The 27,457-nt window shown below is 43.5% G+C and overlaps 1 protein-coding gene and 1 long non-coding RNA gene across 2 annotated transcripts; both read left to right on the top strand.

The window, feature by feature from the left end:
- Positions 1-16,357: 16,357 nt before the first annotated feature.
- Positions 16,358-22,567, top strand: LOC125931847 (uncharacterized). The gene is given in 3 exon segments (XM_049644105.1): positions 16,358-18,769; positions 18,772-20,866; positions 20,869-22,567. Coding segments are annotated over 3 exon segments (5,310 nt in total). The 5' UTR covers positions 16,358-16,591; the 3' UTR covers positions 21,906-22,567.
- A 337-nt stretch (positions 22,568-22,904) lies between these two features.
- Positions 22,905-25,997, top strand: LOC125931848 (uncharacterized). Its single transcript, XR_007460495.1, has 3 exons — positions 22,905-23,223; positions 24,467-24,576; positions 25,544-25,997. It is a non-coding gene; the product is annotated as an uncharacterized LOC125931848 (long non-coding RNA).
- The last annotated feature ends 1,460 nt before the right edge of the window (positions 25,998-27,457 follow it).

Genomic DNA, 27,457 nt, shown 5'->3' with positions numbered 1-27,457 from the left:
GTGGATCTGCAAGGTGCACAGTGGCCAGAGGTGCAGACTCAGCTTTCTTTGCCTTCTATGGTCCGCTTTGGGAGGGGCCCTGGCACACCAGGAGGGAGGCAGACCTGTCGGAGGGATGGATCCACAGAAGCACAGCATTGGGTGTTTGGGCTGTGCAAATAAGTTAGGTGATGGGAATTGGTTCCCTTTGGAATTTCAGCTGAGGGATGGGAGAGGGAGATGGCGCTTACCAGCACCTTTGTCCCCTCTGAGCTGAGCTCTGTGTTACCTGGTTCAGCAAATCTCCCTCCCAGTGTCCTTTCACCCTCAGCACTCTCAGAGTGCAGAGCTGTTGAGTTTTAACATTCCAGATGTTAAGTCCCGCAGGCTGTCAGAACTTATGCAGACCAGCCCTTCTGCTTTTTCAAGCCAGACTCGGGGGCTCTGCCTTGCTGGCGGGCTGCCCCTCCACCACCCAGGCTCTCTCGTGCTAGTCCATGTAGCATGCACTGCCTCTCCACCCTTCCTATCATCTTCCATGGGCCTCTTGTCTACACATGGCTCCATAGAGTCTGTTCTGCTAGTCTTCTAGATGTTTTCTGGGTTATTTATGGAGATGTGTGTGGAATCTAAGTGAACAGCAGGACGAGTTGAGCCCAGCATCCTCCTATGCTGCCGTCTTCCTACCCGAGTCCCAGATCTTCTTTTCATCCATTCTGTTACCCCGTGTCTTTTTATTGGAGCATTTAGTTCATCAACATTTAGAGTGAGTACTGAAAGATATGAATTTATTGCCTTAGTATTTCCTGTAGAGTTGAAGTTTCTGGTGATGTTTACTGGTCCTTTCTAGTCTTTGTTGCTTTTGGTCTTTTTTGTTTGTTTTTGTCTTTTCTCCCCTCAGAGAGTTTCCCTTAAAATTTTTTGCACAGCTAGTTTAGTGGTTATGAATTCCTTATGTATTGTTTATCTGAGAAACTATTTATCTCCTCTTTTATTTTTAATGACAGCCTGCTGGATAGTGGGATGGATCAGTTTTTTGCACAGGTGTGTGTATGTGCAGGAGTGGGAGAGTTGAAAATGGCATCATGCATGTTCCCAGTCTCTTGCATCAGAACTCTGTGCTCTCGTTCACTGGCCATTAGGCACCCCTCTTTTGTCTCTGGCCTTATTTCACTCCCTGCATCTGCACTGTCCATGACCAAGGCATCAGCCTGCAATGTGGCACCTCTGTCCTGAATGTTATCTAAGATTGGGCCCTGTTTCCAAACCCTTCACTTCTGAGGGCCCTGCAGCTTGGGCCTGCTTTTACCCTCTGGGGGAGGGTCTTGCCAAGCAAGTGTTGGGTGCTGGCTTACCCAAGGGAACACTCATGCAACCATGTCACTGGAGAGGCCCAGAGACTATCCGGGTGCCTGCCCACCCCAGAAAAAGTTTGTGCGATGGTGTAGCAGCAGTGGTTCAGGGACTATGGCAAATCACAACACACAACTGGTGCCAGGCTTCGTGGTTCCCTAGTGTCCTTGTTCCAACACTAGCATAAATGGCTGTTATCTAGGGTCTGCTGGGACCTTTTCCCATGGGGAGGCCACATGGCCTCTACCAAATGCCTTCCCAGCAGGAGGCCTCCCCCATGTGGCCTGAGGATTCCTCAGACCTCACTGTCTCCTCCTGGGGATTTGCCCTTCCCATGAGAGCACCACCAGGTATCAAACTGCAGATTTTCTGACTATGCACTCCTCTGTTTACAGAGTCCTAATGGTATTGAAACCCTCTCCTTTCTCCTTTTCCCCTTTCTTGTTCAGACCCTTCTGGGTGTTTCTACTCTTTCTCTTTCTCTCCAGCTGCTTTAAGGGGGAGTGCTTCTCCTGTACTGTCTCCCCTGTCTCTGTCCTCTCTCTGCAAACGAAATAGCTCCCTATCCTCCATGGCTTCTCTACCCCCAGTTCACCTCTCCATGCCACCCCCAGTTCACCTCTCTGTGCCACATACCTGCTGAGTTCTGTGGCTCAGGTTATGTAGATTGTTGTGTTCATCCTCAGATCAATTTTCTATGTGTGCAAAATGGTTTCTTGCTGATCTAGTTGTATTTCAGGGATGAGAGAGGTGGAGAACTTCCATGCTGCTCTGCCATCTTGGCCCCTTCCTGTGACATTTTTTGAATTGATTCTTGGAATAACATTGCATATATATATATATATATATATTCACACAAAACAGGAAGATATAGTGGAGTGAGGATCCAGAATTTATTGTCAGTGGAATAGTTGAATCATGAGAGTGGCTGAAGGCTGGAACTGACCTGAGGACGTCAGAAGCAGGAGCAGTAAAAAATGGGTGGATAAGATGATGGTGTGCACTTGTAATATAATAAAACTTAAGAAAAATATCTGAGTTATTGATATGTGCTCGCCAGACATATCCATCTGGAAAACTTAATGAGAAACATATTATTTGTGTTTTCTTGTTCTTGTTACATTATCTTCTATACATCAGACATAGCACAGTGCAGAAGATAGCAATGATAATAAGGACTGTACCAAACTAAGCATAAAAAAAAATAAATTTAGAGTTTTGCTTCTACCAATGACAGATAAGCTAATTTGGACCAAACTTCCAACTAAGAACAACTAGATAATTGTAAAAAATTATTTAAAATAAAGTATTATTTGAAGGCATCAAAGAGCTAATGGTGCTGTAAGATGTTATGGATCAAAGGTAAGAGGAAAAAAGAAAATCCTAATGTTTGGCTCCTTTTCCTTTAGCAGCAATTGATGACTCCTAAGGAGACAGGTAAGATGCTTAAATGCTGAAAATTCATGCCAGATTTTCTATAGTCATAGGGCTAAGTACATAAATGTTGAAGGTGGGGCTTCCGAAGGGAAGGGACCCTGGAAAACCACTCATGCTTAGGGATCTCTGAAAGCTATGCCAGGCAAGTAAGGGTAAATTGGAAATAGACCAGCACACCCCCCCAAGTGTCTGAAGTCCAGATTAATAATCTCAACCACTAATGGGATTAAAGGGATTTGGGGTTGTTTGTTGCTGTCTGGCAGTTTATCAGGAAAAACAAACAAACAAACAAACAAACAAAAAACCTTTTTCCTGAAGAAAGATAACTTCATTCTATGACTGAAGGAAATAAATCTACAATTTATTACATACAGTTCCCTGAAAATTTTAAATAACTAGATTAAAAAGAAATAATGATTGAAAATCAAGGAGTGAAAAAAAAAGAAATTAAAAATAATCCACATGAAATCCAGATAATGGCATTATTAGATATAAACTTTAAAACAATCATGCTTATAATTTTCAAGAAACCCTAAAACATTGAAAATTTTAGCTAACAATTTGATAATATAAAATATGAATGAAATTTTTAGAACTCAAAAGAGCAATACCTGGAATTAAGAATAATTATGGTATTAGTAGCATATGAGACACACTGAAGGAAGAGTTAGAGAAATAAATGAAGACTGTGAAGAAACTATCCAGAATGAAGTATGGAGAGACAACATTATGAATGATATAGTAAGAGATGGAACAAAGTTAAGGGGGATACAGTAAATAAATCAAACATATGTTTAGGGGCACTTGGGTGGCTTAGTTCATTGAGCGTCCAACTTCGGCTTAGGTCATGAACTTGCGGATCATGAGTTTGAGTCCTGCATCAGGCTCTGTGCTAACAGCTCAGAGCCTGGAGCCTGCTTCGGATCCTGTGCCTCCTTCTCTCTCTGTTGCTCCCCCATTTGTTCTCTCTCTCTCTTTCAAAAATACATAAAGATTACAAAATGAAAAAAAAAATAAATCAAACATGTTTAATTAGAGTCCTACAAAGGAGAGAGAATAGTGCAGAATAGTATTGCAAGATAGAATGCTTCAGAAATTTGGAAAAGTAACAAAAGACATCAAGTCACAGATGTGAGAAGCAGTATATATGCCAAGCATACTGGGGTATGAGGGAATCCATGACCATCATAGTAAAGCTGTTGAAACCCAAATAAAGAGAGAAAATATTTTTTTATGTTTATTTATTTTTGAGAGTGAGAGAGTGAGCAGAGGAGGGGCAGAGAGAGACACACACATAGAATCCGAAGCAGGGTCCAGGCTCTGAGCTGTCAGTACAGAGCCCAACATGAGGCTCGAACCCATGAACCACTAGATCATGACCTGAGCCAAAGTCAGATGCTTAACTGACTGAGCCACCCAGGTGCCCCAAAGAGAGAAAATATTTAAAGAGGAAAGAAAAACAACAAATTATCTTAAAAAGAGTGAAAATAAGATAGACATAATTTTTGAAAATAAATGATAGTTTAAAGAAAGTGAAATTCTAACTTCATACTGCTGAAATAAAATAACTGCATACTTAGAATATTGTGTCTATAAAAAACTTACCTTTCGAAAATGGAAGTTAAAGAAATAAATACCTTAATGCAAACAAAAGCTAGGCAAATTTGTCATGAGCCAACTCAAACTAAAGGTTTATGCTCAGGATAAAAAATATGATCTGAGATGAAGGCATATAAATGCAAGAAGAATGAAGAATAATGGCAGTTGAAAATATGGAGGAAAATCTAAAAGAGTATTGACTCGTTTGATGATTTCTTTGGATAATTTATATATATTATATAAAAATTATATTATACATATATTATATATATAATTAAAATACATATCAATAAATCAGGAGGTGCATTGACAGAGTTTAATACTGAAAGGTGCTAGTGTTATCTAATGAAATGCAAAAGAACTAATTTATATTAAACTGTGATAAAGCAAAAATATATGTTGTAATCTGAAAGGTAAGCACAACTAAAATGATAAAAGGATATTTAACTACCAAGCTAAATGGGTAAAAATTAAATAATTAAAAAAATTATAATAATTAAACATAACAAAATAAAGGAAAAGGAAACTAGAACAGGAAAATACATGCAGGGGAAACAGTAAGATAATTTAAACCAAATTATATCTTAAATTAAATTACATGTCAATGGCCTGAAGATTTCAAATTAAAAAGCAGAGATCATAAATCTAGATTAAAAAAATTCATTCAATCAAATGATCCTTAAAAGGGCCGTATATAAAATGTAAGGATATAGAAAATTTGGAAAAAAAAAAAAAAGATGGCTAAAATATACCACTTAAGCAATGACTGACTGAAAGCTGGTATAACAATTCATAAGAGATAAAATACACCTCAAGTAAAAGTTTTACTAGAGAAAAAGGGAGATTGCAAATGATGGAATGTTTAATTGAAAATAAAAATATTAATAAAACAATTTTAAATTTGTATGCACCTTTTAATATAGAGCCCAAATATATACAGCAAAAAGTGATAGAAGTAAATGGAGAATATATAAACAGTAAAAAATGACAGAAGTAAAAGGAGAAATGGAAAAATCCAGTCCCAGTAGGAAATTTTAATACACTTCCTTGAGTTACAGAATAAACAGACAAAAAATCAGATAAAGAAGATTTAAATGCGTAGCAAAACTTACTTAACTGACATAGAACACTGCACATGACAACCCATGTAACATTCCAGAATATATCATATATGAGCCATAAACCAAGCCTGTAGAAACCTTTATGGGGAGGGAAGAGAAAAGATGGCAACAGAGGAGGACGCTGGGCTCACCTCCTGCTGATCACTTATATTGCACCCACATAAGCGTAAATACCCCAGAAAACCACCAGGCGTTTAGCAGAATGAACTCTCTGGAGCCAAGCATAGACAACAGGCCCACAGAAAAGGATAGGAAGGGTGGACAGGTGGTGCGCACTACATGGACTGGCGGGAGGGAGCCGGGGCAGTGGAAGGGAAGCCTGCCAGGCAAGGCAGAGCCTCCAAAGTCTGGCTTGCAAAAGTGGAGGGGCCGGACTCAATGAGTTCTGACAGCCAGCAGGACTTAACATCTGGAATGTTAAAAGTCAGCAGCTCTGCACTTGGAGACGGGAGGGTAAAAGGATGCCAGGAGGGAGAGTTGTTGAGTCCCAGAAGGACAGAGCTTGGTGGGGGAACAAAGGCACTGGCAAATGCCATCTCCTTCTCCCATTCCCCAGCAGAAATTCCAAAGGGAACGAGTTCCAGTCACTGAACTTGCTTGTACCACGCAAACGCCCAATGCTGTGCTTCTGTGGATCCATCCCTCCTATAGGCCTACCTCCCTCCCTGTGCTGCAGGGCCCTTCCCACAGGGGACCACCTATGGCAAAGCTAGCTAAGCTTGCCCCTCCCACCCCTGTGCACCTGACAGATCCACCCCTGCTGATATGCCCTTGGCCAGATTCCGTTGAAGCAGCACCACAAACCTGGCAGTGTGCAAGCAGCCCAGACAGGGGCCACACCGCTCCAGACGGGCCACACCGCTCCATAGTGAGTCCTGACCCTGGGAGAGAGGAAGATAAGGCACATACCAGTCTGACTGTGGCCCCAGCGGTGGGCTAAGGGAAGACATTGGATCTGACTGCAGCCTCACCCCCCAAAACAAGTTTCTCCAGGTAGCACAGGGGAAGTGCCCTGCATTTTGGAGATACCGCAGGGACTAACCAAAATGATGAAACAGAAGAATTCTCAAAAGAAACTCCAGGAAGTAGCGGCAGCCAACGACTTGATCAAAACTGATTTAAGCAATATAACGGAACATGAATTTAGAATAATAGCCATAAAATTAATCGCTGGGCTTGAAAAAAGCTTAGAAGACAGCAGAGAATGTATTGCTACAGAGATCAAGGGACTGAAAAATGGTCATGAGGAATTAAAAAATGCTATAAATGAGGTATAAAATAAAATGGTGGTGGCCACAGCACAGATTGAAGATGCAGAGGAGATATTAGGTGAATTAGAAGATAAAATTATAGAAAAGCAGTAAGCTGAGAAAAAGAGAGATAAAAAAATTCAGGAGTATGAGGAGAGAATTAGAAAATTAAGTGATGCAAACAGAAAAATATCTGTATCATAGGAATGTCAGAAGAAGAAGAGAGAGAAAGGGGCTGAAGGTGTACATGAACAAATCATAGCTTAGAACTTCCCTGATCTGGAGAAGAAAACAGGCACTGAAATCCAAGAGGCACAGAGAACTCCCTTCAGACGTAACTTGAATCGATCTTCTGCATGACATATCACAGTGAAATTGGAAAAATACAAGGATAAAGAGAGAATTCTGAAAGCAGCTAGGGATGAACAGGCCCTAATTTAAAAAGGTAAATACATAAGAGTAGTAGCAGACCTATCTACTGTAACTTGGCAGGCCAGAAAGGAATGGCAGGACATCTTCAATGTGATGAACAGAAAAATTATGCAGCCGAGAATCCTTTATCCAGGAAGTCTGTCATTCAGAATAGAAGGAGAGATAAAGGTCTTCCCAAACAAACAAAAACTGAAGGAATTCATCATCACTAAACCAGCCCTACAAGAGATCCTAAGGGGGATCCTATGAATGAAAATTTGCAAGGATCACAAAGTACCAGAGACATCACTACAAGCAGGAAACCTACAAACATCACAATGACTCTAAACCCACACCTTTTTATAATAACACTGAATGTAAATGGACTAAATGCTCCAACAAAAAGACATAGGGTATCAGAATGGATAAAAAAAAAAGCAAAAAACAAGACCCATCTATTTGCTGTCTACAAGACACTCATTTTAGACCTGAAGACACCTTCAGATTGAAAGTGAGGGGATGGAGAACTATCTATCATGCTACTGGAAGTCACAAGAAAGCTGGAGTAGCCATACTTATATCAGACAAACTAGACTTTAAATTAAAGGCTATAAAAGAATTAAAGGCTATAACAAGAGATGAAGAAGGGCATTATATAATAATTACAGGGTCTATCCATCAGGAAGAGCTAACAATTATAAATGTCTATGTGCTGAATATGGGAGGCCCCAAATATATAAAATAATTACTCACAAGCATAAGCAACTTATTGATAAGAATGTGGTAATTGCAGGGGACGTTAATACCCCCATTTACAACAATGGATAGATCATCTAGACACAGAATCAATGAAGAAACAAGGGCCCTGAATGATACATTGGAGCAGATGGACTTGACAGATATATTTAGAACCCTGCATCCCAAAGCAACAGAATATACTTTCCCCTCAAGTGCACATGGAACACTCTCCAAGACTGATCACATACTGGGTCACAAAACAGTCCTTCATAAGTATAAAAGAATTGAGATCATACCATGCACACTTTCAGATCACAATGCTATGAAACTTGAAATCAACCATAGGAAAAAGTTTGGAAAACCTCCAAAAGCATGGAGGTTAAGGAACACCCTACTAAAGAATGAATGGGTCAACCAGGCAATTAGAGAAGAAGTTAAAAAATACATGGAAACAAATGACAATGAAAATACAACAATCCAAATGCTTTGGGATGCGGTGAAGGCAGTCCTGAGAGGGAAATACATTACAATCCAGGCCTATCTCAAGAAACAAGAAAAATCCCAAGTACAAAATCTAACAGCACACCTAAAGGACATAGAGGCAGAAAAGCAAAGACACCCCAAACACAGCAGAAGAAGAGAAATAATAAAGATCAGAGCAGAAATAAACAATATAGAATCTAAAAAAAACCTGTATAGCAGATCAATGAAACCAAAAGTTGTTTTTTTGAAAAATAAACAACATTGATAAGCCTCTGGTCAGGCTTCTCAAAAAGAAAAGGGAGAGGACCCACATAGATAAAATGGTGAATGAAAATGGAATTATTACAACCAATCCCTCAGAAATGCAAGCAATTACCAGGGAATACTATGAAAAATTATATGCCAAGAAACTGGACTACCTGGAAGAAATGGAAATATTCCTAAGCACCCACACACTGCCAAAACTCAAACAGGAAGAAATAGAAAAGTTGAACAGACCCATAACCAGTGAGAAATTGAATTAGTTATCAAAAATCTCCCAACAAATAAGAGTCCAGGACCAGATGGCTTCCCTGGAGATAATACCTATCTTTCTCAAGCTATTCCAAATAATAGAAAGGGAAGGAAAACTTTCAGACTCATTCTATGAAGCCAGCATTACTTTGATTCCCAAAACAGAAACCCAGCAAAAATACAGGCCAATAACCCTGATGAATATGGATGCAAAAATCCTCAACAACATACTAGCAAATAGAATTCAACAGCATACAAAAAAAAATTATTCAGCATGATCAAGTGGGATTCATTCCTGGGCTGCAGGGCTGGTTCAACATTTGCAAAGCAATCAATGTGATACATCACAGTAATAAAAGAAAAGAACCATATGATCCTGTCAATTGATCCACAAAAAGCATTTGACAAAATTCAGCATCCTTTCTTAATAAAAACCCTTGAGAAATTTGGGATAGAAGGAACATACTTAAACATCATGAAGGCCATTTATGAAAAGCCCACAGCTAATATCATCCTCAATATGGAAAACCTGAGAGCATTCCCCCTAAGATCAGGAACACGACAAGGATGTCCACTCTCACTGCTGTTGTTCAACATAGTGTTGGAAGTTCTAGCATCAGCAATCAGACAACAAAAGGAAATCAAAGACATCAAAATTGGCAAAGATGAAGTCAAGCTTTCACTTTTTGCAGATGACGTGATATTATAAATGGAAAATCCGATAGACTCCACCAAAAGTCTGCTAGAACTGATACATGAATTCAGCAAAGTCGCAGGATACAAAATCAATGTACAGAAATCAGTTGCATTCTTATACACTAACAATGAAGCAACAGAAAGACAAATAAAGAAACTGATCCCATTCACAATTGCACCAAGAAGCATAAAATACTGAGGAATAAACCTAACCAAAGATTTAAAAGATCTGTATGCTGAAAACTATTGAAAGCTTATGAAGGAAATAGAAGAAGATATAAAGAAATGGAAAAACATTCCGTGCTCATGGATTGGAAGAATAAATATTGTTAAAATGTCAACACTACCCAAAGCAATCTACACATTCAATTCAATCCTAATCAAATTGCACCAGCATTCTTCTCAAAGCTAGAACAAGCAATCCTAAAATTCATATGGAACCACAAAAGACTCTGAATAGCCAAAGTAGTATTGAATAAGACCAAAGCAGGAGGCATCACAATCTTAGGCTTTAACCTCTACTACAAAGCTGTCATCATCAAGACAGCATGGTATTGGCACAAAAACAGACACATAGACCAATGGAATAGAATAGAAACCCCAGAACTAGACCCACAAACGTATGGCCAACTAATCTTTGACAAAGCAGGAAAGAATATCCAATGGAAAAAAAGTCTCTTTAACAAATGGTGCTGGGAGAACTGGACAGCAACATGCAGAAGGTTGAAACTAGACCACTTTCTTACACCATTCACAAAAAGAAACTCAAAATGGATAAAGGACCTGAATGTGAGACAGGAAACCATCAAAACCTTAGAGGAGAAAGCAGGAAACAACCTCTCTGACCTTAGCCGCAGGAATTTCTTACTTGACACATCTCAGAAGGCAAGGGAATTAAAAGCAGAAATAAACTATTGCGACCTCATGAAGATAAAAAGCTTCTGCACTGCAAAGGAAACAAGCAACAAAACTAAAAGGCAACCGACAGAATGGGAAAAGATATTTGCAAATGACATATCGGACAAAGGGCTAGCATCCAAAATCTATAAAGAGCTCACCAAACTCCACACCCGAAAAACAAATAATCCAGTGAAGAAATGGGCAGAAAAAATGAATAGACACTTTTCTAAAGAGGACATCAAGATGGCCAACAGGCAAATGAAAAGATGCTCAACATCACTCCTCATTAGGGAAATACAAATCAAATCCACACTCAGATATCACCTCACGCCAGTCAGAGTAAAATGAACAAATCAGGAGACTATATATGGTGGCAAGGATGTGGAGGAATGGGAAATTTCTTGCACTGTTGGTGCGAATGCAAACTGGTGCCGCTGCTCTGGAAATCAGTGTGGAGGTTCCTCAAAAAATTAAAACTAGATCTCCCCTATGACTCAGAAATAGCACTGCTAGGAATTTACCCAAGGAATACAGGAGTGCTGTTGCATAGGGGCACTTGTACCCCAATGTTTATAGCAGCTACTTTCAACAATAGCCAAACTATGGAAAGAGCCTAAATGTCCATCAATTGATGAATGGATAAAGAAGTTGTGGTTTATATACACAATGGAATACTACATGTCAATGAGAAAGAATGAAATATGGCCTTTTGTAGCAACGTGGATGGAACTGGAGAGTATTATGCTTAATGACATAAGTCATAGAGAGAAAGACAGATACCATATGTTTTCACTCTTATGTGGATCCTGAGAAACTTAACAGAAACCCATGGGGGAGGGGAAGGAAAAAAAAAAAGAGGTTAGAGTGGGAGAGAGCCAAAGCATAAGAGACTCTTAAAAACCGAGAACAAACTGAGGGTTGATGGGGAGTGGGAGGGAGGGGAGGGTGGGTGATAGGTATTGAGGAGGGCACCTTTTGGGATGAGCACTGGGTGTTGTATGGAAACCAATTTGACAATAAATTTCGTATTAAAAAAAATTACAATCAACACAGTAACAGAAACTTTGAGCCTGTGAAGGGACTCTTAATGCTGAACTTGAAGAGATATATTGAGAGATAAGAAATCTATCAAATCTTATTGGTAAAACTTTTTCAATAGTCTATTCAGATTCATTCTTTTAATGCTGACACATTTTCTTTAAGGTAATAAAGAATGGTAATGATAGATAAAATAAACTCACTGCCTGTGAAACCTCAAATTCATGGAGCTACTTAGGGACAGACACTCCAATAGTACCTACCACATCATAGAAATTCAATACTATTTATTGAATTGAAAGAATGGTGTGTGGCATTATGTCTGGAAAAATCACTGGAGCAGACATAAGATTATTAAAAGTAGAAGTTCAGAAGGAATTTAGTTGGTCTTCCAGAGACAGTTCTTGATGAAGGTGTTTTAGTTACTCTGATGTGTCAATTTGGCTAGGCCATAGTACTTAGTTATTTAATTAAACATCAGTCTAGGCATTGATGTGGAGGTATTTGTGGATGTAGTTAACATCTGAAATCAGTTGACTCTAAATAAAGATTATCCCTAACACTGTGAGTAGGCCTCATCCAATCTACTTAAAGTTCTTAAGGGCAAAAAGTGAGGTTTCCCAGAGGAAGAAGAAATTCTGTTGCAAGGCTGTAGCACTAACTCCTGCATGAGCCTTTTGGTCTGCTCTGTGGATTTCAGATCTGCCATAGCCAATTCCTTGAAATAAATTTCTTGAAATAAAATTCTTTGAAAGAAATATATCTTACTGGTTCTGTTTCTCTGGAGAACCCTGACTTATACAGCCACTTAGGGATCTTTGGCTTAATACTTCATAGGATAATATGTGCTACATACCTTTAAAGTCTTTTTGAAATGGTATTCTTTCTCCAGTCTTTTAAATATTTGACTTACTTTATACCATATGGGGGAATATATTGGCTTATTTCCTTATTAATTTATTTAATGACAAAGTTATCTAAAACCCATTTTACCAAAATTTATTTTATTTATGGTAGGTTAGTTTAATTCGTTCTGAGAATTTAAAGTATCTTTTTTAGTTTTCTTTTTATATTTTGACAATCTAAATATTACATAAATGTCTTTAGTCGATTTTAGGACACAACCGTTTTATTTTCTTATTTCTATTTTTTAAGTTTTTATTTATTTTGAGAAAGAGTGCACACATGCACACAAGTAAGGGAGGAGCAGAAAGAGGTAGAGAGAGAATCCTAAGGAGGCTCCACACTTTCAGTGCAGAGACTCATGCGAGGCTTGAACCCATTAACCATAAAATTATGACCTGAGCCGAAACTGAGTTGGGAGCATAACTAACTGAGCCACCCAGGTGCCCCTGTTTTATTCTTTTATTTCTAAAAAGCATTTAAAATTTAACAGCATTTGTTCTATGCTAGCACATTTTAAATTTCCTAGACATTTTTGGCATCCTTTCAAGCATATCCTTTCCTATTTAACTCCTGTCAAAGAGTGTTTTAGCTAATTTCTATATGAGAATTTCTGTGATGGTTAATTTTATATGTGAACGTGACTGGGCTTAGGGATGCCCAGATAACTGTTAAAATATTATTTCTGGGTGTGTATTCAAGGGTGTTCCAGGAGAGATTAGAATTTTAATTAATAGACTGAGTAAAAATAATTGCCCTCTCTAATGTGAGTGGGTGTCATCCAATCTGTTGAGGACTCAAATAGAAAAAAAAATGCAGACGGGGTCAAATTTACTCTCTCTGCTCAAGCTGAGACATTCTTCTATTTCCCTTGGCATTGTCACTCTGTTCTCAGGCCTTTGGACTGGACTTGGACTTGAACATATACCATTGTCTGTCCCCTGCCACCTATCACCACACCCCAGGTCCTGGGTTCTTGGGCTTTCAGGCTTGGACTGACTGACTCACTGGCCCTCCTGGGCCTCCAGCTTGCATTTAGTATATTGTGGGACTTCTCAGCCTTCATAATTATGAGTCTATCCCTCATAATAAATCTTCTACATATCTATCTATCTATCTATCATATTGGTTCTGTTTCTCTGGAGAAATCTGACTAATAAAGGTATTAACAAGATGGCTATATATACAGATGTAGTTGTGGGTAGACAAAATTATATGGTGGTAGAAGTCTGTGAAAGTTCTCATTGATAGCTACAATTTTCTAGTAAAATATAAAGTAACAGAAAATTTGGCTTGGGGAAATGGTGTTGGGAGTTTGAGGAGAGAGAAGGCATGAATTAATAATTTAGAAAAGTTGGAAAGTTAAGGGACAGGAGGCCCATTGAGTGATTGACTGGCAGCTTTAGGGCCAGATTGAGATTCACCATTGAACTCATAATCATGAATTTAAGCTGAAATTGGTCATGTGGTTGTGCATTTTCCTCGAGCCAGGTTTAGCTGTGCGAGTTCAGGCTCTTTGAAGTTTAGCCAGGGTTATGATTTTTCCAGGAAAATAATACAAAGTGAGAGAGGGACAGGAGAATATGGGGTATATGAAAACAAGTGCTAATGAAGACTGAACATAACATTTGAGCTGGAGAAGGAGAGGAGAGAAAAAAAATAAGGAAACAAAAGATGATGGAATTTGGTAAGATCAATGGGTTGGAGATTTTGGTGAGGTTGAGAGAAGGTGAGGTTCTGAGTGGGCTGAAAAGAGAGGCGGTGATAGAAAGAGGGATTTTTGAAATTGAGATTATGGAGGGGCTGTTAAAATTGCTATAATAAACCCTATGGTGTGGACATGCAAGTGAGTACCTGAGGTGGGGTCAAATACAATGTCATGAAGGAGAAATGTTCAAGGAACCGAAGAAGTCAGTGTGTCAGAATGGTTGCTCTTGAACTCACCAGGAATTAAGACAGTACTATTTCATTGAGAGTGACTGTGCTCCAGGAGTTAAAATCTTCAAGAAATCAAGAGAGATGGGAAAATGAAATTTGGTAGATGACAAAAATAAAGGCTAGTTTTGGTGACAAGCTGCCAACAGCTGACAGTTTTCAAGGATGTGGGAAAGGAATTGTCTAAAGGCAATAATGAGAAGCAAGAAAGACATTTACTCAAACTTCAGGCTCTGTGGTACAATGGTGGTGGGAGAGAAAAGTCATATACTACTCTTGAATGGGCTTGAGTGGGCTTCAGGGGACAAAGGGTCCTCAGGTGGAGAGCCTGGTTTCTGTTAGGGGAAGACAATAAGGACACATTTAGAGAAGAAATTGAGGATATGGGGGAATTACTGAGAGTGCATTATGTTTTAGAAGTAGGGAAGGGGTGTGAGAAGTGAACTAGAGAAGGGATATGGTCATAGCTTTATGGTGGTTAAAATGAGGGAGTTGAGGGGTGACAGTAAATATACCCAAATGTTAAAAACATTCAACTCTGAGTTGTGGAAACACTGGTGGTTATTATATTTAATGCCTGTGACATTGTAGGTACTCAATAAATATTATTTGTTGAATGAGGATGGCTTTCTCCTTTAAAGATTTCTCCAGCAAACATACAAATCTCTCAAATTAATATGAAGTGCTACAAAACTCTCAAACTAACATGAAGTCCTACAAAAGCATAGAAAACAAAACGAATGGAGAGAGGTGGGGAGGGCTTGAAAAATCCTTGTGGAGAAAGTGGGTGCTGATCCATGTAGATCTCTACCGCCACACATGAGTCATATGGAAAATATGGGATGCAAGCTAATGACATAGTCCTATCTCCATATTACCTTAATGCTCTAAGATTCTGGAGGAGTTTCAAGAAAATGACTTTGAACAGTTAGTCCTTTAAATTAATACTGGATTCTCACTTTTATCCCCCATCATGGACACTGGGTGGTGCTGCTGTACAAAATTTCTGCTCTATCATGGCTGTATTACTGCAATCTCTAGACCATTATTTATCTAGTGTCTCCTGTTGGGCCAAGAGAGTGCTATGGATTGGGGAGATAAAGATGAATAGCCTCAGTTGGATTCTCCTGTGATTACCCTAAACTGATTACTACCATGTTCAGTGGCTGAAAAAACTGAAAATGTGACTTTTACATAGGAGAGTACCTCTGTCACAGAAATGTCCAGCTATGGGGGTGAATGACTCTGAACTGCACACCCTCTCAATGAGCGCCCCTCCTCCAAGGCCTAGACAAGGATTAGAACAGACACAACTGAGCATTGCTTCCAAACCATTGTTTGGTTATCACAGTGTACTTAGGCTTTATGGCTGGCTATATAAAGCCCAGAGAGCCTAATTACAGCTCCTTCAGCTTGGATCTCCCAGTTCCAGACGTTGAAAGCCAACTGGACAATAAGTGTCTGCTTACTATAGAGGCCCCTGAAAGGGCGGGCCTACGCCGGCCGACTCCATCTTGTTCTGTGTTCTCCACCTTGAGTGACTATGTCCCCGACAATGACCCCTTTTCCGGGAAAATCACAGAAACCTCAGACTGCGCCTCCTCCCCTTGAGTAACCTCCCGCTCACCCGTTCAAACTTTCTGATCAAAACACGCCCAGCGACCTGCGTAACAGGACTCCGACCCTTCCCCAGCCAGTCGGCCGAGGCCACGACCCTTCCCCAGCCAATCGGCTGAGGCCACAGCCATTACCTCACCAACTGCCCCTAGACCCCTATAAAACCTTTGTGCTTTCGAAACTCGCTCTCTCTCCCTGGTATCTCACCGCTGCGTCCGTGCAGGTAGGGGATTGAGCTCGAGCTAGCTCGAATAAAGGTTCTTTTGCTTTTGCATCGGACTCGGCTCCCTGGTGGTCTTTGGGGATCACGAATTCTGGGCATAACATTTGGGGGCTCGGCCCGGGATCCCCAAGACCCCCGAGGGACCCCCCGACCCGGAGAGCCTGACTGGCCATGGTTAGTGTCTGTCTGTTTGTTCTGTCTTTTCTGTGTGAGCTCACTTCTGGAGTTCTGGTAGTGCCCGACGCGGTCTAAGTGGACGCACTGGAGGACCACGGGCCGGGAGTTTCGGAAGACGTTCCGATTCTCCCTTCTGGAGGGACGTGGAATCCCCTCATCGGTTTTGGAGGGACGTGGAATCCCCTCATCGGTTTTGGAGGGACGTGGAATCCCCTCAAATGTCTAAGCTAGCTTTCAGTTTTTCTTCCATGGAGTTGGAAGATTTTCTAGGGGCCCTCTGTTTGTCTGTTTTTGTGTTTCTCTGTTTTGTTCTGTGGACTTACTGGACGGACGTTATGGGACAGACTCAGACTACTCCTCTAAGTATTATGATTGATCACTTTAAGGATGTGAGGGGAAGAGCTAACAACCTCAGTGTGGAAGTCCGAAAGGGTCGGTGGCAGTTTTTTTGTTCTAGCGAGTGGCCAACTTTCAATGTCGGATGGCCACCAGAGGGGACCGTCGACCTCCCTACCATCCACCGAGTCAGGAGTATCATCTCTCAGCCTAAGACGGGCCATCTTGATCAGCTCCCTTACATTATCACTTGGCAGGACCTTGTAGAAGACCCACCCTCTTGGCTTAAGCCCTTCCTAGCCCCGCTCCCTCCGGAGCCAAAACCCATTCTTGCTTTGCAGGGGACAAAGAAGAAGAAAAGTCTTATCCAGCCTTCAGCACCCCTCTACCCTGTCCTACAGGGGGGTACTGAAGAAGAATTAATTTTTCCTCCCTCGTATAACCCCTCTAGGATGCTGGAAGAACACCATCCTCCCCCTCCGGGGGAGGCAGACGCTGTTCCGAGAGCGGGAGGCGGAAACGCTCCAGTGGGAAGCCCGCCCTTCACCAGACAAAGGGCTCAGAGGGAGCAATCCGCCTCCGCCGCCGACTCCACTATTCTGCCCCTGCGAGCCACCGGACCCCCAGACGCGGAGGCGAACCAGCCCCATCACTATTGGCCTTTCGCCACTAGTGACCTCTACAATTGGAAAGCTCAGAATCCTAAGTTTTCCGAGAAACCGGCAGGGCTTATTGATTTATTAGACTCTGTTCTTTTTACCCATCAGCCCACGTGGGACGATTGCCAGCAGCTTTTGCAGGTCCTGTTCACCACTGAAGAAAGAGAAAGAATCGTCAACGAGGCCCGAAAACTAGTTCCGGGCACAGACGGGAGTCCCACCACCAACCAGGCTCAGATAGATGCCTCCTTCCCCTTAACTCGGCCCCAGTGGGATTTCAACACGGCAGAAGGTAAGGAGAGGCTCCGGGTCTACCGCCAGACTCTAATGGGGGGTCTCCGAATGGCTGCTAGAAAGCCAACCAATTTGGCCAAGGTAGGAAATGTACAACAGGGAAAAGATGAATCTCCGGCTGCCTTTTTAGAACGGATCATGGAGGCATTCCGTACCTATACCCCCATGGATCCAGCGGCTCCGGAAAGCAAGGCAGCTGTTATCATGGCCTTTGTAAACCAATCGGCCATAGACATTAGGAGAAAATTACAGAAAATAGATAGACTAGGAGAAAAAAGTCTGCAGGACTTACTGGTGGTAGCCGAAAAGGTATATAATAACCGGGAGCTTCCTGAGGACAAGCAGGCTCGCGCCATGGCGGCTGCCAGCAGTAAGCAGACTCGAGACCCGGCCAGAATACTACTAGCTACCACTGCTGACTCCCCTGAGGAACGAGACCGCCGTCTCCGGCAGCTGGCAGACGACGCAAGAAAAGGTAAAAGAACCACCAAGGGGGGGAAGCAGAGGCTGCAGAAGGATCAGTGCGCATACTGCAAGGAGATAGGGCATTGGGCCCGAGATTGTCTGAAAAGGGCCGGCGGGAAAGGAAGCAAGACTGATCGAGTAAAAGTCCTAGAGCTAGATGAACTAAGCGATTAGGGGAGTCGGGGTTCGGACCCTCTCCCCGAACCCAGGGTAACTCTTAAAGTGGAGGGGACCCCTGTTGACTTCCTTGTTGACACCGGAGCACAACATTCGGTCCTCCGCACCCCACAAGGAAAACTAGCCAGCAAGAAGTCCTGGGTACAAGGGGCAACTGGTATGAGCCAGTATTCATGGACTACCCGAAGAACAGTAGATTTGGGAACGGGCCGGGTATCCCACTCCTTTATGGTAATACCAGAATGCCCCTACCCACTGTTAGGACGGGACTTACTGACCAAGATTGGAGCTCAGATAACTTTCAGACAAGGGGGGCCTCAGGTCACCGATGGCAAGGGCCACCCCATCCAGGTACTGACCATGAAACTGGAGGATGAATACCTCCTCCACCAGGAGGCGCTCCCGAGAGAGGATAATATAGACAGATGGCTACAAGAATTCCCCTCGGTTTGGGCAGAGACTGGGGGGGGGGGATGGGACTAGCCACTCATAGGACCCCAGTCCTGGTAGAGCTCAAGCCAGGAGAGAGTCCGGTAAGGATCATACAATACCCCATGTCACAGGAGGCCCGAAAGGGGATCCAGCCACACATCCGGAGACTACGAAGCCTAGGGGTACTAGTTCCTTGCCAGTCTGCCTGGAACACCCCCTTACTGCCGGTCAAAAAGCCTCACACAAATGACTACCGACCGGTACAAGACCTCCGGGAAGTAAATAAGAGGGTCGCGGACATACACCCAACTGTTCCCAACCCATATACTCTCTTGAGCTCCTTGGCGCCCTCCAGGGTCTGGTATACTGTACTAGATTTAAAGGAAGCCTTCTTCAGTCTGCCGCTGGCACCCCAGAGCCAACCCCTGTTCGCCTTCGAGTGGCATGATCCGGAGGAGGGCTACAGTGGGCAACTCACCTGGACACGGCTACCTCAGGGATTCAAAAATTCACCCACCATCTTCGACGAGGCACTACACGAGGACCTGGGTGAGTACAGAAGGGAGCACCCTGGCCTCACCCTCCTACAGTACGTAGATGACATCCTGATTGCTGCCGACATGGCCAAAGACTGTGAGCGAGGGACCCAGGACCTGCTGGCTACCCTGGGGGCTTTAGGGTACCGGGCATCCGCGAAGAAGGCTCAGATATGCAGGGAGAGGGTAAGTTACCTGGGATATATCCTGGAGGGCGGACAGCGGCGGTTATCAGATGCCAGAAAAGAAACTGTCCTAAAGATCCCTACTCCCACCTCCCGAAGAGAAGTGAGGGAATTCCTGGGATCAGCCGGCTACTGCCGCCTCTGGGTTCCAGGTTTTGCTGAGATCGCCAGGCCCCTATATGAAGCTACCAAAGAGGGGAAAACATTTAAATGGACTGAAAAAGAAGAAATTGCCTTTAATCGGTTAAAAAAGGCCCTCCTAAGTGCCCCAGCCCTGGGCCTACCAGACATTACGAAGCCCTTCCACCTCTTTGTAGACGAACATAAGGGAATAGCAAAAGGGGTTCTAACTCAAGCCTTAGGCCCCTGGAACCGCCCAGTGGCTTACCTGTCTAAGAAACTAGACCCAGTGGCTGCCGGCTGGCCGCCATGCCTAAGAATTATTGCGGCGACAGCACTCCTAGTCAAGGATGCAGACAAACTGACCCTAGGACAGGAGATCTGGATCACGACCCCACACGCCATTGAAGGGGTCCTGAAACAGCCTCCTGATAGATGGATGAGCAACACACGTATGACTCATTACCAGAGCCTCATACTCAACCCTCCACGAGTGCGGTTCCACCCCAGTGCAGCCCTCAATCCTGCAACCCTGCTGCCCGACCCTGACCTAGGTGCTCCACTACATGACTGTGCGGGAATCCTGGAACAAGTACATGGATTCCGGAGGGACCTGACCGACCGGCCCCTCCCCGATGCCGAGGCTACTTGGTTCACTGATGGCAGCAGCTTTGTGCGAGACGGACACAGGTATGCGGGTGCAGCGGTGGTCACCGAAACGGACACCGTATGGGCGGAGGCTCTACCCTCCGGAACGTCAGCCCAGCGAGCGGAGCTCATAGCCCTCACCAAGGCGCTGATGCTGGGAGCTGGAAAACGGCTTAACATCTACACAGACAGCCGTTATGCATTTGCCACAGCTCATATTCATGGGGCAATTTATCAGGAGAGGGGGTTACTGACGGCAGAAGGACGGACTATAAAAAATAAGCAGGAGATACTTAACCTGCTTACGGCCTTATGGCTTCCTGCCAAGCTAGCCATTATCCACTGCCAAGGGCACCAAAAAGCTGATAACCCAGTAGCTAGAGGTAATCGAAAGGCTGACCAGGCAGCCAAGGCAGTAGCCCTTACTCCAGTCCCCACCATGACCATACAACTACCGGACCCAGGAGACCCAGTTTTACCAGACCAGCCCAAATACTCCCAGGAGGAGTTACAGCGGATCAAGAAACTCCCCATGGCCCAGGAGATAAAGGGATGGTGGTATACACCTAACAAGGAGCTCGTGCTGCCAGACCGGCTCGGAGTCTCAATATTAGAGCACATGCATCGGTCTACTCACATGGGGGACGAAAATTAAAAGACTTAATCCGACATGCCGGAATCAAGATTCACCAACAGGACACCAAAATAGAGCAAGTTGTATCTGCCTGCAAGACCTGCCAACTCACCAACGCGAAAGCCACATCAAATAAAAAAGGAGCCAGGCTCAGAGGCACCAGACCGGGAGCCCAATGGGAAGTCGACTTCACTGAAGTCAAACCAGGAAAGTATGGTTATAAATATCTTTTAGTATTTACAGACACCTTCTCTGGCTGGGTGGAGGCATACCCAACCAAGCATGAAACGGCTCAGACGGTGGCTAAGAAGCTACTAGAAGACATCTTACCCAGGTATGGTTTTCCTGCCATGGTAGGATCAGACAATGGACCAGCTTTTATCTCTCAGGTAACACAGGCAGTAGCCAAGGCGGTGGGGGCAAACTGGAAATTACATTGTGCTTATAGGCCCCAGAGCTCAGGACAGGTAGAAAGAATGAATAGAACCCTAAAAGAGACCCTTACCAAATTAACCATGGAGACTGGCGGGAACTGGGTGACTCTCCTACCGTACGCCCGTTACCGGGTTAGAAACACTCCTTACACTCTGGGTTTTACTCCCTACGAGATCATGTTTGGCAGGCCACCCCCTGTTATTCCCAGCCTTCGAGCTGAACTTCTTGCAGAGTTTAAAGATCAAGAACTTTTTCTTTCCTTGAGAGGGCTCCAGAGGGCGCACGAGGACATTTGGCCGCGCCTCCGTGCCATCTACGAGGCTGGCCCGACCCCGACACCTCATCAGTACAAGCCGGGAGACTGGGTCTATGTCAAGAGGCACCGCCGAGAGACTCTCGAGCCGCGCTGGAAGGGACCCTACATTGTAGTGCTGACAGCCCCCACCGCTCTCAAAGTAGACGGCATCGCGACCTGGGTCCATCACACCCACGTTCGGCCAGCGGACCCCTCCTCGATCCGGAAGGACTTCGTCACGCGATGGGCCATCAGTCGGGACCAACACAACCCGCTCAAGCTCAAGCTCAAGCTACAGCACATTCGACCCACCTAATATTGGTAACTCTGTTAACTCTGCTTGTCATTGCTCATGCTACCGGGAGTCCCCACACCCCCCAAAACATCACCTGGCAGATTATAGATACCAGCTCGGGGACAATACTTAATTAGACCTCCCAGAGCCACCCCAGGGACACATGCTTCCCAGAACTTAGCGTAAACCTCCAAACTCTGTTCCCCTTGTCACCATAAATGCAGCCGGTCCCATGATTGGGTCCGTAAGTTACATGACAAGGGGGGAATGAAAGGGCGGGCCTACGCCGGCCGACTCCATCTTGTTCTGTGTTCTCCACCTTGAGTGACTATGTCCCCGACAATGACCCCTTTTCCGGGAAAATCACAGAAACCTCAGACTGCGCCTCCTCCCCTTGAGTAACCTCCTGCTCACCCGTTCAAACTTTCTGATCAAAACACGCCCAGCGACCTGCGTAACAGGACTCCGACCCTTCCCCAGCCAGTCGGCCGAGGCCACGACCCTTCCCCAGCCAATCGGCTGAGGCCACAGCCATTACCTCACCAACTGCCCCTAGACCCCTATAAAACCTTTGTGCTTTCGAAACTCGCTCTCTCTCCCTGGTATCTCACCGCTGCGTCGGTGCAGGTAGGGGATTGAGCTCGAGCTAGCTCGAATAAAGGTTCTTTTGCTTTTGCATCGGACTCGGCTCCCTGGTGGTCTTTGGGGATCACGAATTCTGGGCATAACAGCCCCAATTATCTTGGAAGGGTGAATAAACTTGGAATAAAGGAAAGTGAAATCTTCAGCACGAACATAGAAGGAGAGGCGGAAGAGGCAGGCAGGCTATTCCTCACGGAATCGGAGAAGGCCTGGACGGGGTCTGGCGAGGCAGCTTGGGTATAACGTCACCAAGACACTGTTGCAGGGCCGAGGTTCAGAGTAGAGAGGAGACATTGAGGGAGGGCCACTTTACTGAAAGAAGAAAGTGGGGGGAAGGGCGAAGAGGCGGGCCTGGGACCTCCCAGCCAATCAGAAAGGTGTGGGGCGGGGTCTGCTCCGTGATTTATAATTTCAGGGTTCCGCGCAGGAACATTAACCTCATACTGAGTGCGGAGAGGCGTTGGTCTAGCTGTAGGTCTTTCACCGGTTTTCAAGCCTTTAGGTGAGGACGTGTGGCCCCCCGGAGCCAGAAGTCTATAGGGACAGGAGGGTGCAGCAGCTGCGCGGCGGGAGGTGTCGGTCTTTAGGTAACTGGAGGGGCCAGGTTGGAGCTGGCGTTTGTAACTTTGCCTCCTGGCGAGTCCGCGCCTTTGTTTTCTGTGGCGCCGCCTTCTGCGCGTTGCCGAGTCCTCCCCAGGTAGGTCCTTGGAAGGCCCGAGGGGGCGACCGCTATAGCTGCAAGGCCACAGGTGGGGAGAGGGGCGGGTCCGCTGTGGCTGCAGGCGAGCCCAGAGGAGGAGGAGGAGTTTGGGGGCTCCCTGGAATGGGCCATCTGGGGCTGGCCCTTCGCGCTCTCTCCTCCTGTGACCAAAAGGTAGGCTGTGCGCCTGACAAGGATGATAGTTATTTTAAAATGTAAGAAAACTTTTCCTGACAAAATGCCCCACGCGCCCAGCCCTTTATGATTTGTTAGCCCCTATTTCCCTACCTCTGGAGATTGGCGTCTGACCACTTGTCAAAGGAGGGTTTTAGGGTGACGTCGACGGAAGGGAGGCATATTCAGGACTTCTTGCTGCTTGGGGGCCTCTCCATTCTACTCTGGGCACTAGACGTGCCTTACCCCACCAGGGTGGGGCCAGGCGCATGCTTGAGAGCTCTATTTTCAGGTCGCTGGGGTCTCCTGTTGTCTCTTACCGTACAAAACCAGAATGGTCACAGGGCATCTCATCTCCTAACCTCTCCCTTTGCAGAGAAAACATGGTGAAATAAAAATCAATTCTATTTGTTTACCCCATTCTGCTGAAGGCCTTGGTATGATCCTAATCAGCTGTGCCTTCCTACATTTACAAACCAGTATCATAAGGAGTTATTATGAGACATGTAATTAGTTATGACTGGATTAAATCCCCTCCCTCTCTTGTTGTGACTCCTTAATCTATCTCTGGGCAGATAAAATGGAAAGAAACTAGTACAATTTATGCCAACCCTTTTTGTGTGCTTATTCCTACTCCCCAAGAAAAATGCCCCCCAAAATTAATTGAATGCAAAGTGAAGTTGCTCAAATTACTGCTATCTCCTGTCACAAAATCATTAGCTGGTTAAACACAGTCCTTATTTTTCTTTTAACTCTATATGGAGGTGCTTCTGTCACCTCCATTTGACCCCAGCTGTAATCGAAAAGAATTAGACATTTTGACTCTGGATTTTAGAGCATCTTGGTTTCTATTGCATCCTGATTTAATGGCTTTTACTACCTAACACAAATGGGGCAGTGATGTGTAATTTAGAGTATTCTAATAAAAACATGGCTTTTCTAAGATGTGTGCTGTTGTCTTGAAAATCAGCCGGTAAAATATACATTGATATTAAATATGAGAATTTTTGGCTCTGATTCCTTAGTATGACAATAGCTCTGTGTATTTTAATGTAATTTTTTTTAGTTTTTCTTTTAGTCAAGATGAGTAATAAGCCAGACTTGTCTGAAGTGGAGAAGTTTGGTCAAAACTGAAGAAAACTAACACTAAAAAAAATACTCTCCCTTCAAAGGAAAGTAAGTCATGGATGGGGCTGGGGGTTTCTAATGGAGAAAAACAATGGTGAACATTGATAGGCTCAGTAAATAAACTCTTCTAGTAAATTTTGCCACTAAGTAAGAAATAATTATAGTGTCACTGCATTTAATGCAACAGTTAAAAATACCAAATAGTCGTCTTCTTACTTGAATTATACAAATGGTTCTCACATGATAGACCCAAGAAGTAATGGGGGAATAAAAAACTAATTTCTTGTTGAAAATTACTAAAAATATCTTTACAATCAATCTTGGAATGTTAGACTTAGTACTAGAAAAATCTTTGTTTTGTCCACTTAATGGTTATTAGGCATTTTCTGCATCTAGCCATTTGGGCCAGGATTTCATTCCTAGAAAACCACACAAACTGCAGTGTTGGCTTTCTCTACCTGATGACAAAATAAGGCAGAGAACAAGTTTAGATCTTGGGTGCACTCAAGGCTCCCAGACTCAAGGGATCAGGTTTGCCCTTGGGAGTTTTAGCCTGATAGAGAAACTCCAAACATATTCACAAAATTGAGGGACATTTTTTGCCATGTCAGTGTTACTTGAGTTTCACAGTTAGTCATAATTGTCTAAAGGGTATAACTTACTAATTACATAGTGATAGTTAAACCTGAGGAAAATGCTTCACTTCTTTAGTCTCAGAATAATCTATGGAAAAAATGGCAACAGCATAAATCTCACTCTCAAATGGAAAAAAAAACAGTTGATGTAAATTCTAATGAATGTTCAGGTGGTTAACATTCATGCATGCACAACACACACACTCACATACGCATATACACACACACTTGAACGGGGATTTGTGGTTAGTGCCTTGGCCTTCTAAATTTAAAGCAGATATGGCAGCCTTCAATAACTTGGCAAAGAACTCTTGGAAGAAAACTGAACTTCTAGAAATATACCTTCTTAATGATTTTTTGTGTTTGTTTTTTTCCCCTAGCTATCCAACAAGAGAAAGAGTGTGTTCAAACATCATAAAATGTGGATCTCCTCCCAACAGAAAATTTCAACATTGCTTTAGTGTCTTAGTTTGGGGCTTGTTTTTTGCAAACTTATGTGTTTGTAGAGATTTTAGGCATCTTCTGATGTCTTCCCATCCATATTCCCTAGCCAAGAAGTCAGGGGAAGCCAGTGTTCCCTTTTTTTAAACTTTCCATTGGTACATACGTTCCAGTTGGCAGATGCTGTTAATAATCTTACCATTGATGACATTTCTGTGTGCAGTCCTTGCACCCCCAAAGGTTAAACTACTTTTAACTTTCTATAGTGGCTGTATTTGTTGTTCCATAATATTCATGAAGTGGCATACATTTGCACCTTCTCAGTTTATTTTCATTTCTAATGTAGCGATAAAATAATAAATATAATCATTGTGTTGAGACTCCGGTGGTCCATTCTTGGTGGTCTTCTAAGTAATGAAAGTACAACAAAGGTACTCTTTACAGCCAAACAAAATAGTTTAAGGAAAGCCACTTTGGGAGATTGGTCAGAGGGATAAGGCTCTCCTTTGTCCGGGTCCAGTGGATTCTGAGTTGAGAATGCTATATGCTTTTCCATGAGTTAGAATCATGATTCTCCCATGAGAACCTTGGGAGAGGAGGTAACGTGGACTAGCCTTCTTATGTAGGAGGTGAGAAAATGACAACACAGGGTCTGAAGTGAACTTCTAAAGTGAATAGGGCTGAGATGTTTAAACTGGGCTCTCTTGCTTTCTGGAATGTGCTTTCAGCTTGATAGGAGGAGACACTCAAGGCTGGGGTTGGATGGGGGAAAGGGGAAGGAGGCACATTCTAGGACACATTGTTCTAAGCACATCACATCTGTTGAACATAAACTCAGATGTCTAATACCTGCTAATGATCTGCAGCACTGAATCTCTGGTCTCATTCTTGTCCAGAACAGAATTCATTGTTTTGCGAACCAAATACTTTTGGTGTTCATGGTGAGCACAAGGAATACATGTAAATGAGAGTATTCCATTCCCTGCTCTTAAATAATACTTTTATCAACTTTTAATTTGTAAAAATCAATCCTTATCATCCCATCAATTACAATTGTTAGCATTTGGGTGTATAATCATCCAGGCTGTGGTCTACTAATACACATGTCATTTCCTACAAAAAATATTATGCTGTTTATATGTATTTGAAACCTCAAGTGTTACCACCCCCTTTCTAATGGCTTACATATTTAAATAACCACAGGAAGTGGAAACTGTTTTCTTTCCTAGACCATAAACTTCCATAAGTAAAAGAGTAGGTGGGACAACTCAGATCAGGTGTCAGTGAAGTAATGCAATCACAGTGCTTAGTGTAGCCACAGGATTTGAGACTTGGAAGTAACCATATTGGTCACCAACACCTTACCTCTTGCCTGAAGCAACTGTCCAATAGAGTTACTCAGCCCCTTGCAGTGACCTGCTGCTTATACTGTGTCCAAATCTGCCTTCCTCTAACTTGTATCCAATAGTCCTAGGACTACAGACTGGAGACTCACACAGCATAGTTAATCCCTGCTCCAGTATTTGAAGTCCACTGTTGTGTGCCTCCTCCCATACCTCTAAGTGTTTTCTTGATGACAATTCTCATATCCTTTGGACATAAGTTATATACCAGGAAGCCCATCCAGTGGAATTACATCTGGAACCCAGCCGGTAAGCCCACCCAAATGTGGAGGCCAGCCAATGTCAGCCCCCTGGCCTCAGAGCATGGGACAAGAGACTGTGAGAGCAAGGCTCTCTCACTTATGAATGCTGTTGTTTATAACCCCTCCAAGGACCTTCCCTTGTGTAATTTGTAAGCAGCACCCAGACACATAGGATAGAGAGAGACTGAAGAAAAAGGAAGGCCACTCC

Source organism: Panthera uncia, chromosome X (genome assembly GCF_023721935.1).
Source record: "Panthera uncia isolate 11264 chromosome X, Puncia_PCG_1.0, whole genome shotgun sequence".
In the NCBI taxonomy this organism is placed as follows: Eukaryota; Metazoa; Chordata; class Mammalia; order Carnivora; family Felidae; genus Panthera; species Panthera uncia.
This window is presented reverse-complemented; position numbering and strand designations above follow the sequence as displayed.